The 14866-nt window shown below is 43.6% G+C and overlaps 1 protein-coding gene across 4 annotated transcripts in view; it reads left to right on the forward strand.

Annotated features, from left to right (window-relative positions):
- The window catches only part of LOC122667875 (IAA-alanine resistance protein 1), a 58332-nt gene that overhangs the window by 21394 nt on the left and 22072 nt on the right, over positions 1–14866 (forward strand). For 3 of the 4 annotated variants that reach the window (XM_043864332.1, XM_043864331.1, XM_043864330.1), the window contains 4 exons: positions 10088–10171; positions 10307–10356; positions 11260–11311; positions 11600–11725. In XM_043864332.1, coding sequence (XP_043720267.1) covers positions 10088–10171; positions 10307–10356; positions 11260–11311; positions 11600–11725 — 312 coding nt within the window. Of the gene's footprint in view, positions 1–9976; positions 10011–10087; positions 10172–10306; positions 10357–11259; positions 11312–11599; positions 11726–14866 lie in introns of those variants that run through there. The other variant, XM_043864333.1, reaches the window with a different exon arrangement.

Genomic DNA, 14866 nt, shown 5'->3' on the forward strand with positions numbered 1-14866 from the left:
GTAGTAACAGTGGCAGAGAATACATGGAGGGATAGTTCTAAACATATTTGGCTGATAATGGGATACTTCATCAAACTAGCTGTGTTGATACTCCTGTCCAGAATGGAGTCGCTGAAAGAAAGAATCGTCACCTCTTGGAAGTTGCTTGGGCCATTATGTTTGCACGGCAGGTTCCTTCTCAATACTGGAGTGATGTTGTTCTTACCACTGCCTACTTAATAAACCGCATGCCTACCAGTGTTCTTGATGGTTGTGCACCTACAGACATCCTCCAGGGTTCCTCTTCTTTTGTTGTTCCACTGAAGATATTTGGTTGTGTTTGCTATAGTAACCATCATCCTCATGGCAAACTTGTTCTTCGTGGCCTTCGGTGTATCTTTTTGGGTTACTTACCTACCCAAAAAGGATGCAAGTATTATCACCCGCATACCCGGTGTACTTTGGTCACTATGGACATTGTCTTCCATGAATCCCTAGCGTATTATTCACAGCCACCTCTTCAGGGGGAGCATGATTCGGGTATTGAGGATATGCCTGCTATACTACCTGTTCCTAGTCAGGTGGAGCCATCTCCTTCAGCCTTGGTTCCTTTCTAGGGGAGTAATTTGTTCGTAGACCTGTGAGTCAGATTCCTATTGATAAAGTCTATACCCGAATCCCTAAGCACAAGGAGTAAGTTGAGACTACCACCACTACTGTACCTCTTCTCCAATCGTCAGACCTTGATCCAAAGCCTACTACTCCATCTGGTATGGATCCTTCTCTTGAATTACCTATTACCATTCGTAAAGGCATTAGGTCTTGTGTCCAACATCCCATCTCCAATGTTGTTTCTTATGATTTCTTATCTTCTTCCTATCGTGCCTTTGTCTTCTCTTTCCTCTGTTTCTATTCCACAGAAGTGGTAGGAGGCAATTGCAGATCCAAAGTGAAAAGCAACCATAATTGAAAAGATGAAAGCCTTATCCAAAAATGAGACGTGGGAGTTGGTGGTTCTTCCTCCAGGCAAGAATACAGTTAGCTGTAAATGGGTATTTGTAGTCAAGCAGAAGATGGATGGGTCAGTAGATGGATACAAGGCAAGACTTGTGACCAAGGGATTTACTCAAACCTATGGGATCAACTACCAGGAGACTTTTGCCCCAGTTGCAAAGTTGAACACTGTTCGGGTTTTATTGTCATATGCTGTCAATCTAGGCTGGGATTTACAGAAATTGGACGTAAAAAAAAGTATGTTATGGACCTACTTCCAGAGACTGGTTTGTTAAGGTCTAGATTGAATGGTTCCCGTTCTTCCAATGGCATTTTTCTCTCCCAAAGGAAGTATGTTATGGACCTACTCTCAGAGATTAGTTGGTTAGGGTTTTACCCTTGTGATACTCTTTTGGAAGCCACTACTTGTTTGAAAGAGAATGATGGTGATCCTATTGATAAGGGGCGTTATCAACGGTTGGTGGGAAAATTGATCTACCTCTCCCACACTAGACCAGACATTGCATTTGCAGTGAGTGTGGTCAGTCAGTTCATGCATGATCCCTACTCCACTCATATGGCTGTTGTTCTTCGTATTCTCCATTACTTGAAGTTAGCTCCATGAAAAGGGATTCTCTTGTCTCCGCATGATCATCTTTGTATTGAGGCCTACACTGATTCTGACTGGGGTAGTAATCCTGATCAGAAATCTATTTTAGGCTATTATACGTTTGTAGGAGGTAACTTTGTTACTTGTGTAGCAAGAAGCAGAATGTTGTGGCAAGGTCTAGTGCTGAAGCAGAGTTCCGTGCTATGGCCCAAGGAATCTGTGAGTTATTGTGGCAATGATGTTGTACTGTGACAACAAAACAACAATTAGCATTGCCCACAATCCAATGTAGCATGACCATACCAAACACGTGGAGATTGACAGACACTTTATCAAGGAGAAGTTAGAGAGTGGACAGATTTGTATACTGTAGGTACCGTGGCCTCCAAATGCGGGTTTCTCTGCCTTGCGGGTAGGATCCGTTAGGTTTTCGTGCTCCCTTAGCTACAAGGGTTATGGAGGGCATTGCATTTCGATGTATCAACATAAGGGGTTGGGATCATGCTTCATAAATTAAAATAAAAATGGAGTCGCCACCTAGGATTTGGGCCTAGGGCCCAATAGGTGTAGCCCCATCCAGGATAAATGGAAAGGGCTACATGATTCCATCTGGTCTGGTCAGAAATTCCAAGTACGTGGTCAGATTACGAGCGTGGGAAGGTATTAGCACTCCATCATGCCCGATTAAACCGGTCTTTCTACTAGATGCTAGATTTAGAAGATTCCTCCATAATAACATGTCTTATATCAACATACAAGGCTAGATTATGATGCATCAAACATAAGAAATAAAGAATAAAAATAATTTACTTTGTACACTAAAGTGAACTACTTTAATGGTTTACATTGTGCCAGAAATAATAAGAAAGAAAGTGACAAATACCTATCAAGAAACAAAAGAAATAAAGGAAAATGTATCAAATATGAAATATACGATGTTCCACGGCTCAGGTGGAGACAGACGATCGGCTTGCCTCTCTCTTGTCAGACACAGTAATGGCTTATGTAAAAAGGGGTTTCGTTACTCAAACTTCGGGCAGAGTAATGGCTGTATATAGGATTTCGCTACTTGTGTTTGGATAGAGCAACAACTGTATATGAGCTAAATGTGGGTCAAGGATTGAGGGAAAGTAAGACTTCGAACCAGAACAACCTTTAGGTAGGGTAATCGAAGGATCTACCTATGGGGAAGGATGATCGAAGCTAGCAAAAGGGGGACTAAAAGGGATGTGGGAAGGCTCAAAAGGAGCAAAATTGGGAGAAAAATGGGGTCAGAACCCGTCTAAGGGTCTTTCTAGCTTGAAAAATGAGGGTGGGGGTTACCCCTATTTATAGGGGTAATCCGGTCATTCGCGGTACCGCGGATGAGGTCATCCTGCTGACGCAAGGCTGTGGTCCCCCCCTCTATGCGGCGTGGTGGTTTTTCCGCGACGCAAGGGGTTAAAACCCGCGGCACTGGACCGCCTGGCCTTCGCAAGGATTTTGCGCATGGTTCTCTGATGTCCACACCATGCACAAGGATCGTCTAGCCTTCGCAAGGATTTGTGTCGAAGTTTTTGTAGAGGATACTCTTCCTTCCTTTATCACCATCAATGAAGGCGAGGACTATTCGTTTGAGCAGGAGGTGCACTACGATTGGAAACCACCGCACTTCCTGGTTTGCAAAGTCTTTGGCCACGACTCCCACCTGTGCTCTTCGAAGACTCAGATCACCTCGTTTGAGGCTTTGTCTCCTGGCGAGAATGGTGTTGACGGTCAGGCTTCTGTTGTGGCTGCGGTGGGTGATGCCTTGCCTCCTTCTCGCGATGTACCGGAGACTGCTCTTCCCAGGCCTCTTGCCGGCAGACCTACCTCTCGTGGGAGGTCTCGTACTAGACCCCGGCGCCGGAATCAAAGAGAGTGGAAGAAACCGCTGGTTCCCCCTAAGGACCTGTCACTATCGAAGCTCCCTGCTTGGACCGATGGTCAAAACCGGTCAGTCTCCTGTCGACTGACGAAGACTCTGATCCCCTCACCTACCCTGAAACTCTCCAGTTTGATGTTCTCCCTCGAAGCAGATCTTGCATGTCAGCTTCTCCCTCGGTAGATCTTTCCATTCCTAGCTCCGGTGTTGCTCCCAATACTTTGTCGTCGAAGGATCAGAGAAGCCTGGGTGAGGTAGCAGCTTTACCTTCGGTTTCCAACGCTCTGCCCCCCCTTTCGTCTCCCTCCTCTCCATCGTTGCTTTTAAGGAGTCCTGCTGGTGCTGAGTCATCCGATGTGGCCCCCACTCCCTTACCCCTGGTGGGTCCCCTCCCCTTCTCCCCCTCTGCCTTTGGGCGTGATTGAAGGGCCCCTTTTGAACCTGCCCACTACTGGTCCCCGTTTGTCTGGGCCTGGCCCTGGCCCATTAGCTACTTTAAATGGCTGTGGTCTTGGGTCGGGTCTTCCACACCCGAAAGAAACCCAGTTGGACCCGTCTTCTACACCCGACAAGTCTGTTTCATCCTGCTCTCTGGCACCCAGCATTATTCCTCCCCCTTCGCCTGCTCCCCACGCTGGTAGCTCCTACAGGCGCCGTCACCACAGTGAAACTCGATCCCAAGCTGCATTGATTGGATTCCTTGAGTCTTCGTTGCCCCTTCTCCCCCTACCCAAATGATCCGTGGCTTTATTTGGAACACCCGAGGGCTTAACTCTCACTCGAAACATTCTGCTGTGCGCTCTTGCATTCGCTCTTCCCATGCTAGTTTTTGTTGCTTGTTGGAAACCCATATCAAAGAGCCCAACTCTCAAAAAATTAGTTCTTCCATTGCCCCGGGCTGGTCTCTCCTTTCCAACTACCCCCATCACTCCATTGGTCGCATTTGGATCCTTTGGGACTCGAAAAAAATTTCTATAGCCCTCTCTTCCTCCTCCTCTCAGTTTATGCACTCTAGTTTCTCGGACAGCTTGGGGCATTTTTCTTTCCACCTCACTGTGGTCTATGCTCTGAACTGTCCCCTTCAGAGGAATTCTCTTTGGTCTGACCTCAGGTCCTTGGCCCCGCAAGTTGGATCCCATCCATGGGGGCTTGGTGGTGACTTCAACAACATTAGGTACAGCTATGAGAAATAGGGAGGCGAGCAGCCTGACATGGAAGCTTTGAATTCTTTTAATGAATGCCTGGAAGATATAGGTGTCAATGATCTCAGGTGGTCTGGTTTCCCTCTTACTTGGAGCAATAAAAGGGCAGGTTCTAACCGTATTGCTTGCAAGCTGGATAGAGTTCTTGTCAATGAAGAATGGCTAACCTCATTCCCCACCTCTCATGCTATATTTGACAATCCGGACATCTCAGATCATTCCCCCATCTCTCTTGAGATTCTGCCCTTCACCTCCTTTGGCCCCAAACCTTTCAAGTACTTTGATATGTGGTCCTCTCATGAAACCTTTTTGCCTCTTGTCCAAGAGGCTTGGAATAAGCCTGTTTTTTCTTTCTCCTCTCCTCTTTTAGCCTTCTCCAAGAAGCTTAAGAATGTCAAGGCTGCCCTCAAAGTTTGGAACAACACCACCTTTGGCAACATTTCTATTCAAGTCTCTGAGTGTAAAGAAAATCTTGCTTCAATTCAGGTTCGGCTGCAATCTGATTCTCTAAATGATCTTCTTGCTGAGGAAGAGAAAGAGGTCTCCAGGTATCTGTCCTCTTTGCTGGCTAGAAAAGCAAGCTTCCTCAAACAAAAATCTAGAATCAAGTGGCTTGATTTGGGGGACTCTAATACAGCCTATTTCCACAGGTCGGTGAAAGCTAGAGTCAATGCTAATTCCATTGTGCAGCTAACTCTTCCGGATGGCTCTCACTGTCAACACCTGTCAAAGATATTAAAGACCTGGCTGTTCAGCACTTCATATCCATCTTCTCCGGATCTCAAGAGGACGCAGAGCCCATCCCTAACCACCTGATCAACAAGTTCTTAGACCCGGCTTGCTATGCTTCTTTGAGCTCCATTCCTAATGAAGTGGAAATTGTCAAAGCTATTCACTCCCTCAAAGCCAATGAAGCCCCGGGGCCAGACGGCTTTAGTATGGGATTCTTCACAGCTGCCTGGGACATAATCAAGCATGACCTCATTGCAGCCATTAAAAGCTTCTTCTACAATCCAGCTCAAATCAAAGGGGCCAGTCACACCTTTTTATGTCTCATCCCTAAAAAAGAAGGTGCTACTGCCATGTTCGACTTCAGGCCTATTGCTCTCTGCAACCTGCTCTACAAGTTTATTGCCAAGATCCTTTCTTGTAGGCTCAAAAATGTTGTTGACCTTCTGGTGAGTGACAACCAAACAGCCTTCATTCCTGGCAGGAACATCTCTGATAACATTTTGCTTTGTCATGACATTGTTCGAGGGTTTGATAGGAAAAATCACTCTCCAGCTCTCCTCCTGAAGATTGACATCCACAAGGCTTTCGATTCTCTAAGGTGGGACTTCATTTCTTTGGTCATGTCTAAGATGGGTTTTCCTGCGATCTTCACCAATTGAATAACAGCCTGTATCTCCTCTCCAAATTTCTCAGTTTTGGTGAATGGCAGCCCAGCCGGCTACTTTGGAGCTTCTGTGGGGATCAGACAAGGCTGCCCTCTCTCCCTCTACTTGTTCACCTTAGCCTTGGAAATCCTCTCCAGAGAGATTCAGATTAGTACTGATCAGCAGCTTATTGCCCCTATGCCCAAGTGTAAGGCTCTCAAGCTTAATCATCTGGCCTTTGCTGATGACCTGATGATTTTTTCTAAGGCTTCCATTTCCTCCCTGGAGTCTATCCTCTTATGCCTGCAGCACTTTAAAGAGCTCTCAGGTCTCCGTATCAACCCCACTAAGTCTCTGATCTTTTTTGCTGGGGTTCCCGACTTTGAAAGAGCTGCCTTCCTTGGTCTTGCTGGCTTCTCTGAAGGTAGGCTGCCGGTCATGTACTTAGGGCTCCCCCTCATTCCGGCTAGGCTTACTGCCCATCACTGCAGCCCCATGTTAGATCTGATCTGGAAAAGGCTTCAACTTTGGAAAGGCAAGCTTCTCTCCTATGCTGGAAGATTGGTTCTTATTAGATCAGTTTTGGAGGCTTCCCACATCTACTGGTTGGGTTCTTTCGCCCTTCCCCACTCCATTATCAAGTCCTTAGAAGCTCTCATGGCTTCATTTCTCTGGAAGGGTACAGATTCCTCTCGGTTCCTTCATCCTCTCAGCTAGGCTGCAGTGTGCCTTCCAAAGAAAGAAGGAGGTTTAGGCATTAGAAGAATCAAAGAAGTTAATACAGCAGGCATCATTAAGCTTCTCTGAAAGGTTGCCTCAAAGAAGAAAAGTATTTGGGTAGATTGGATCTACTCCGGGCCTCTATGCCAGAACTCCATTTGGACTGCCTCTCTTTCTTCTGAAGCCTCGTGGGTTTGGCGCAAAATTCTCTCCTGCCGCTATCTGGTTCACCAGGCCATCTGCTCTCAGATTGGAGATGGGAGCTCTACATTCCTTTAGCTGGACAATTGGCACCCTAGGGGTATCCTCCTTCACTTGGTCACCCCGAGAACCATTTACGCCTTAGGTCTCCATAGACTCTCCTTGGTGGAAGACATCCTTGATTCTGATGGCTGGACTCCCACCCCCATCCCTGCTCTTGCTCCTTATTGGAATGATCTCTCATCTATTCCCAGAAGGCAGAGGACAGTGGAGATTGTGTTACTTGGTCAACAGACAAGCCCTATGTGTTCTCCTCCAAAGTGGCCTGGAACCATATTCGCCTAGAAGCCCCAGCGGTCCCTTGGTGCAAGCTTATTTGGTTCAAACACCACATCCCCCGGCACAGCTTCACTGCTTAGAGAATCTTCAACAACTGCCTCCCTACTCAGGCATTTCTTCACAGCCGGCAGATTCTTGTGTCTCCTACTTGTTGCCTCTGCTGGAACAATGATGAAGATTTGAATCACCTCTTCTTCGAGTGCCCTACCACCAAAGCTATCTGGAAAGGCATCCTCCTCATGTGCTGGCCTACCCAGAGACGCATCCGCCCTTTTCCCAGAGAACGGCAGTGGATTGCCAAGCACTTTGTAGGCTCCTCTCTATGTGATTGCGTGGGAAAACTGGCTTTTTGTGCAACTCTCGATCATATTTGGATGGAGCGTAATGTCAGGAAATGGACCTCCAACTCTAGATCTTACCAGTAGATTTGGGATTCCATTTCCTTTGAGATCTCAGCAAAGTTATCCTCTGCGCCTCCTTCCCAGTGATTAGATACCCCAAGGAACAGGCTTATTGTTGATTCCTGGGGCCTTCTTAATGTTTCTTTTGTTGTTTCGGATCACTCCAGCTAAGTTGGGGTTGGCTGTATTTTTCTTTCTTTCCCTCCCTTGGGGCCTCCTGTTCTTTCTTTTCTTCTTCCTTTGTTAATGAATTTTTTTTTTCACCCAAAAAAAAAAAAACCCGCGGCGCCATTGTGATGTCACAGAGGTTTTCTGCGGCACCAAAGTTAAAAATCCCGTGGCACCGCGGTTATAACATCCCTTCTTAGGTCAATTTTTTTTGGGGTTTCCTCCCTTTTGATTCTTCATAAAATTTTCCTTAGTCAGGGAAGGTAAGCAGTACCTCCTTCAGCATTTGGTAAAAGGGTCTTTCAAATCATTTTTAGGGATGTGAGGATGATATGGGTTGGGTACAGGAGCAAGAGTCCTTCTTGAGAGAGATATCAATGTCTGTCTGTGTCTTGTTGTCATCATCGCCGGGGGGGTGACAAAATTCAGTGTCTACATATACCTTTTGTGAAGTCAAGTGATCAACTTGTTGATGTCTTCACTAAAGGATTGAGTGGATAAGTGTTTCATCCTAATTTGGTCAAGTTGGGCATGTGTGATATCTATTTCAATGGTATAAATAAGAGAGCTTGATGATCACAGTGTTTTGCTAACAGTGTGCATGTAAAAGAACATCCACTTGCTTATAGCCAAACATGTTGACTTTGTTAAAGTAGGTAAATAGTCAATCCTTTATTCTTTTGATACTCGATTCTAGGAACTTCAAAGGAGCCAGAAATTGTGGTTTCTCTTGGGATTGGAGGATGTTGTTTCCCCGTTCAAGCTGGTCTAATAGGACTTGTTATACCAGTGTTTAATGTATTCTCTACATTCTTTTCTTTTTTAAGCATAGTTGTCAAGGCAACTAGGTGACTCAAGGCGTTGGAGAGGCACCTAGGTGCCGGCCTAGGCGTCGCCTAGGTGGCCTATGTGTGCTATATATGTAATATACCAATGATAATTTTATGGGAGAGGGATCCCCATGATGCCAGTGTGGGGGGAATCTCTCACAACACACCAATGCGGTGCAGAGAATGGTTTCACATGGGGCCCACATGGTCAGGGCATGGGTGAGAAAGCAATGAGGGCATGGGTGAGAAAGCAATAAAAAACCATTTGAGAGGCGATAATACACTTGCATCGTGTGAAAACTTTTTCACCTAATTTTGTATAATTATGCTTATATGCAACATAGAAGCATATCAATGCAGTATGACATAATTAGGAAGCATATCAATGCAGTATGACATAATTAGGCTAGTAATGACCCAATATTAGAAAACCAACATATAATAAACAAATATAGGCTATGATATAAATATTTTCGTAAAAAAGAAGCAATAAATATAAATCAATGTAAACTTGTGAAGTGTCAAACATGACGTGCTGTCGTCATGGATCCAAAAAGGAGCCGTCCACATTTCTGATCTGGACGGCACACCTAGTTGTGCCACGTGGAAATATGATGTGGTAGTTTCCACTGTTGGATATCTAGGGAATGGTCTGGATTGCCCATGTGTCAAATTTCATACACTAATTCAATCATTTACCTTTCATGTATTTCTCTGCAACCCCTCGTACTCCATACACCATGTTGGTGGTCCTGAATTTTTTTCAATGCTTTATATTGCCATGTGGCAAACTCCGTTTGTGTAGAAATTCTACATGTCAACAGGAGACCTTAAGGTCTACTTATCTACCAAATTTCAGCCCCTCACATTGCAGAAATGTGTGATCTCCATCTAAGGAAATGTAGGCAGGTCATCTACATAAGAAGCATCTCTCGCTCTCTCTCTGAGCAACGATTACCATTGAGATGTTTTCTTCTGATAAATTGTGGGTTTAGACAGCATAATGTCCCTTTTCTTGTGTCTTTCCTTCTTTGTGGTGGAATCTTGAAGCTTCCAGATATGGTAAACTGTAAATATAGGTAGTTGTATTGTATGCCATGGTTTATGATGTTCGTGATTTAGTGGATCCTAAAAACCTCTGCCTTATTTGGAACTTTCTTTGCTGGGATTTCTCCATCTATCGCTGTTTATTGTCTTCCTCATATTTTTGTTTCTGTATTATCAGTTGATTCCTACTGCCCAAACATCATTGGAGCTTTGTCTTAATGCATGCATAATTTTCGATATGGTGATCTTTGGTCAAAGTATATCTAATACTATATCTTTTTTCACTCTTATCTTGTCTCCATTTTTTGAATTGATAAGGTTTGTGGATCCAAGCGATGGGCTGCTCACTCTTGGTGAGCCTGGCTTCCCTCGTTTGCCTGATTATTTTGCCGGTGATCTTTTGTAAGTTCAGTTATTTATTATTTATTTTCCTGTACTTTCCTTGACTTTGACTTTGTGGTTGTCCTTCAAAGTTTTGTTTTATTCTAACCTGTGTTTTTCTGCCAACAAGGACTAATAAGTTTTGTGCTATTTCAGTACAAGGAAAACCATCCAAGGTAGTTGTTGATTCATTGGCTGCATTTGGGGTGAGATTCTTCTTGTTCTTTGCTGTTTTCAGGACTTTGCTTTGTTCATTTGAAATTTGAGCATATGGATTGCATTGTAGATACTGCAAGAAGTTTATTATTTTCTCAATGGTGGCTGGGAGTATGGAGAATGATGGGGATAGTTCTGCTTGGGGGCGCTTTTAGTTGGTTAAGTGTTCTATGATTACTACAGAATAATATTATAGTAGAAAGACTGGAATAAGGAAGTTAGTCTCGCCACTCCCAAGAAAAGACTCTTGGGAAAGGTGGCATCAATCTATGTCTTCTAGGGATGGAGTTGCTGCACCCAAATTAGAGCATCACATTTTGCATTAGATCCAAGCGTCACATGTAAAGAAGAAATAAGATTATAATAAAGGGCGTACCCAGTGCACAAGGCTCCCGCCACTGCAGGGTCTGGGGAGGGTCATATACTCAGCCTTACCCCTGCTTTCGCAGAGGCTGTTTCCAGACTCGAACCTGTGACCACTTGGTCACGATGGAGCAACCTTACCGTTGCACCAAGGTCCACCCTCAGAAATAACTTTATAATAACAGCAATATTCTATGTTTCCTATAAAAAAAATAACAGTATTCTACGTTCAGTTCTTTGTAATGGGTAACATTATTTTAGAGAGATAAGCTCTTTTCTCTTTATATTAAACTGGAAAATAAAAACTCATACTGCTAAAAACTGTTTCCTTTCCATATTTCTGGCTGGCATTTTATTCAGAGATTAACAACTTCCTGAGGACCTTAGGATAAAGTCAGTCTCTTCTGTGTAATGGAATTGGTTACACCTTCTTGCATTCTGCATGTGATAATGATAGTTTAAAATTTAAGTACTTATAAAAAAATATAGTTTCAAGTAAAACTGGTCCTGAATAACTTTGTTATTTTCAGGCTGGGGCTATGCTGGGGGATGCCTTTCTTCATCAGTTACCTCATGCTTTTGGTATGATATGGATCAGATTTCTTGTATTAGATGACATGTACACTGCTTCTTGCTTAAAACTCTCACATTTAGTTTCCTTATCTTATTGAGAATTTATACAATTATTCTTCCTCTTTAAGATCTCATGGACATAGTATCATGATTTCACCTAAAGGCAGCAAATTTCAAGTTTGAAGACTTAAATTTGTTATGAACTAAGGTTCAGTGATGACTTAAATTTGTTATGAACTAAGGTTCAGTGATGACTTAAATTTTCTTTCGACTGAGGTTCAATATTTTTCTCTGCAGGTGGCGAGCACTCTCATTCACATGACCACCATGTGGATCATACCCATGATCATTTTCATCATCTTGGGCATGTCGATTCACATTCGCATTCTCTAAAAGACCTTTCTGTTGGATTGTCCATTCTTTGTGAGTGCAAAATGTAAATGTTTATGTTATTAACTTTCTTGTTGCTTATCCCTCCCCCCATTTGTTTCCCTTTCTTTTAGGATTATCTTCTAGGCGTGTAAATATTTTTAACATTTTCAAATTCATTAGTCTACACTGGTGTAATTAAGATGTCAGTCAACTAGTTGCTTTTGTATATATACTGATGAAATCAATCTTGCAAATTGGGAGAATGACTTGTGTCAATGAGACACAGGCCAGCTTTATTATGACATGAATAGAATATTCTAGAATAAGTACAAGACCAAAATACCCCTATAGACAATTCTACCCTTGTACCCATATTACAACACTCCCCCTCAAGTTGGTGCATAGATATTAATCAGGCCCAGCTTGCTAACAATAGAACTAAATAACTTAGGACTTAATCCTTTTGTAAGAACATCAGCAAGCTGAGCATCTGAAAGAACAAAAGTTATGCACATCTGACCACTGTCAAGCTTTTCCTTGATGAAATGACGGTCTATCTCCACGTGCTTTGTTCGATCATGATGAATAGGATTGTGAGCAATGCTGATTGCAGACTTACTGTCAGAGTACAATCACATTGGCATCTCAACATCAATTCCAAGGTCTTGCAACAACCCTTGAAGCCAAAGAGCCTCACAGATACCCTGGGTCATCGCCCGAAACTCAGCCGTTGCACTAGAACGAGCCACAATTATTTGTTTCTTGCTCCTCCAGGTGACAAGATTTCCTCCTACATAAGTACAATGGCAAGAAGTAGAACGACTGTCATCAGGTGACCCAACCCAATCGGCATCTGTATATGTTTCAACCTTCATGTGACCATGAGGTGAAACCGAAATCCCATTCCCAGGTGTGGTGTTCAAATACCTCAAAATTCTGTAAACAACATCCAAATGGGTAGAATACGGGTCATGCATGTACTAGCTTACCAGACTCTCTACGAAGGCAATAGCAGGGCGAGTATGAGACAGATAAATAAGTCTTCCCACCAGTCTCTAGTACTACTCCCTATTCACTGGTTCTCCTTTAGGCCGAAGGTGACAATTAGGTTCAACAGGGGTTTTGGCTGGCTTACATCCAAGCATACCCGTCTCAGATAATAAATCCATGGTAGCATAGGCAACCTCAATACCTAGGACATATCTAAGTTTTCCCAGATCTTTGATTTCAAACTCAGTGCCCAAAAATTTCTTAAACAGCTCAATCTCCTCCTGGCTACTCCCTATGATAACTATGTCATAAAATTATACGATCAACATAGTTACAATGTGGTAGTCTTCTTAATAAACAATGTGGGATCTGCATTGCTTTGCTTGAACCCAATGGAGACCATTGCTTTATGGAACCTACCAAACCATGCCCGAGGAGATTGCTTCAACCCATAGAGAGCTCGATTGAGTTTACACACCTTTCCTGGAGTCTTCTGAGAATCAAAACCCGGGGGAATGCCCATGTAGACTTCTTCAGCCAATTCACCATGCAAGAATGCATTTTTTACATCAAGCTGAAATAAGTCCCATCCCTGATTCACTGCATAAGATAGGAACACTCTCATAGTATTCATTTTGGCCACTGGAGCAAACGTCTCCTGGTAAGCGATCCCATACGTCTGGGTAAAGCCTCTAGCAACCAGCCTGGCTTTATATCTCTCAATGTTTCCACCAGCTTTATGTTTTACTGCAAAAACCCATCTACACCCTACAGCTCTCTTTCCAGGTGGAAGCTGGACTAACTCCACGTGTTATTTTACCTAGGGCTATCATCTCTTCCTCCATAGCTTCTTTCCAATCCGAGTGTGCCACTGCCTCCTGCCAAGAGTTAGGGAGAGAAATAGAGGACAAAGAAGCAAGAAAGGTCTGGAAATTAGGAGACAAAGAGTCATAAGAACCACATTGGAAATAGGGTGATGAGTACAACTACGTTTACCTTTCCTAACAACAATAGGAAAATCTAAAGTAGGATCACTAGAAGGAATAGATGGGAGCTTACCAGAGGGAACAGGGTCAATAGGACCTGGAACCGTTTCAGTCAATTCAATAGGAGAGATGGTAGTAGGCCTGTGCTGCTCTTGCTTTCTCTTCGTGGCAAACACTTTAAGTGGCTTATCTCCCTGAACCATATTTTCCTGTCCTGGCTGAACCGTGGCTTCAACTAGCACAAGAGTCTCCCCCTGAATAGGAATCTCACTTTGGCTTTGATCTTGTTCTTGACTAGTAACCCCATCTTCAAGAACTTCTTCTTCTTCCCATGGCTGCCCTATAGGAGGAATTTGAAGGACCTCTTCTTGGTGAACAGAGTCCCCCTGAAGAGGGACAAGGTAGAAGGGAACATCTTCCTGAAAAAACAACATCCATGGAAACAAATACTTTCCGGAAAGAAGGATGATAACACTTATATCCCTTTTGGGTAGGAGTATCCCAAACAATACACCGGAGACCCTGGGGATCTAATTTCCCATGGACATGATGATTGCGAACAAAAGCAACACACCCAAAAACTTTTGGAGGGACAGGAAAAGTTACAATTTCAAGAAGAGTTTCTATGGGGCTTTTATTATTCAGGACACGAGAGGGCATCCATTGATAAAAAAGGCTGCAGTGGTAATAGCATCCCTCCAAAAAACAAACATGAACTGTTGGATTGTATGGGCCAGAATACCGCCACGGTATTCTGGACTATTTACTATTTCTATTTTGTGTACAGCCATCTCGGCTATGTTAGGGGCAATTCTGTCCATGTAATTTTGACTCTTTATTATAAATGCATAGCTTGGGGTCTGTCTTAGACTATCCAAGTATTATTCCCTAATTTAGTTTTGTTGACATGGCAGTAGAGCCAAAATTTTCTTTGATCTAGGTTTTCAAAACCCACCACCCTCCCATCGATTTTTCTTCCCCCTCTCTTTCCCTCGATTTTTTTTTTCTCTCCTTTCTCTTTGGTTCTCATCCGTCCCCAAGGGCAGCACTAATGAGGTGATCATATGATCTAGTTGCTGCCCTCCTCCCTACCTCTTTTCCGTTTTTCATGACCTAATTTATGCTCGATAGCTGCTGGAACTACATCTGCGATATTGGAGTTTTCCAGAATTCCTTGAAGATCAGGCCCCAATCACTGTTGAAAGCTGATTTTCCA

Source organism: Telopea speciosissima, chromosome 7 (assembly GCF_018873765.1).
Source record: "Telopea speciosissima isolate NSW1024214 ecotype Mountain lineage chromosome 7, Tspe_v1, whole genome shotgun sequence".
In the NCBI taxonomy this organism is placed as follows: domain Eukaryota; kingdom Viridiplantae; phylum Streptophyta; class Magnoliopsida; order Proteales; family Proteaceae; genus Telopea; species Telopea speciosissima.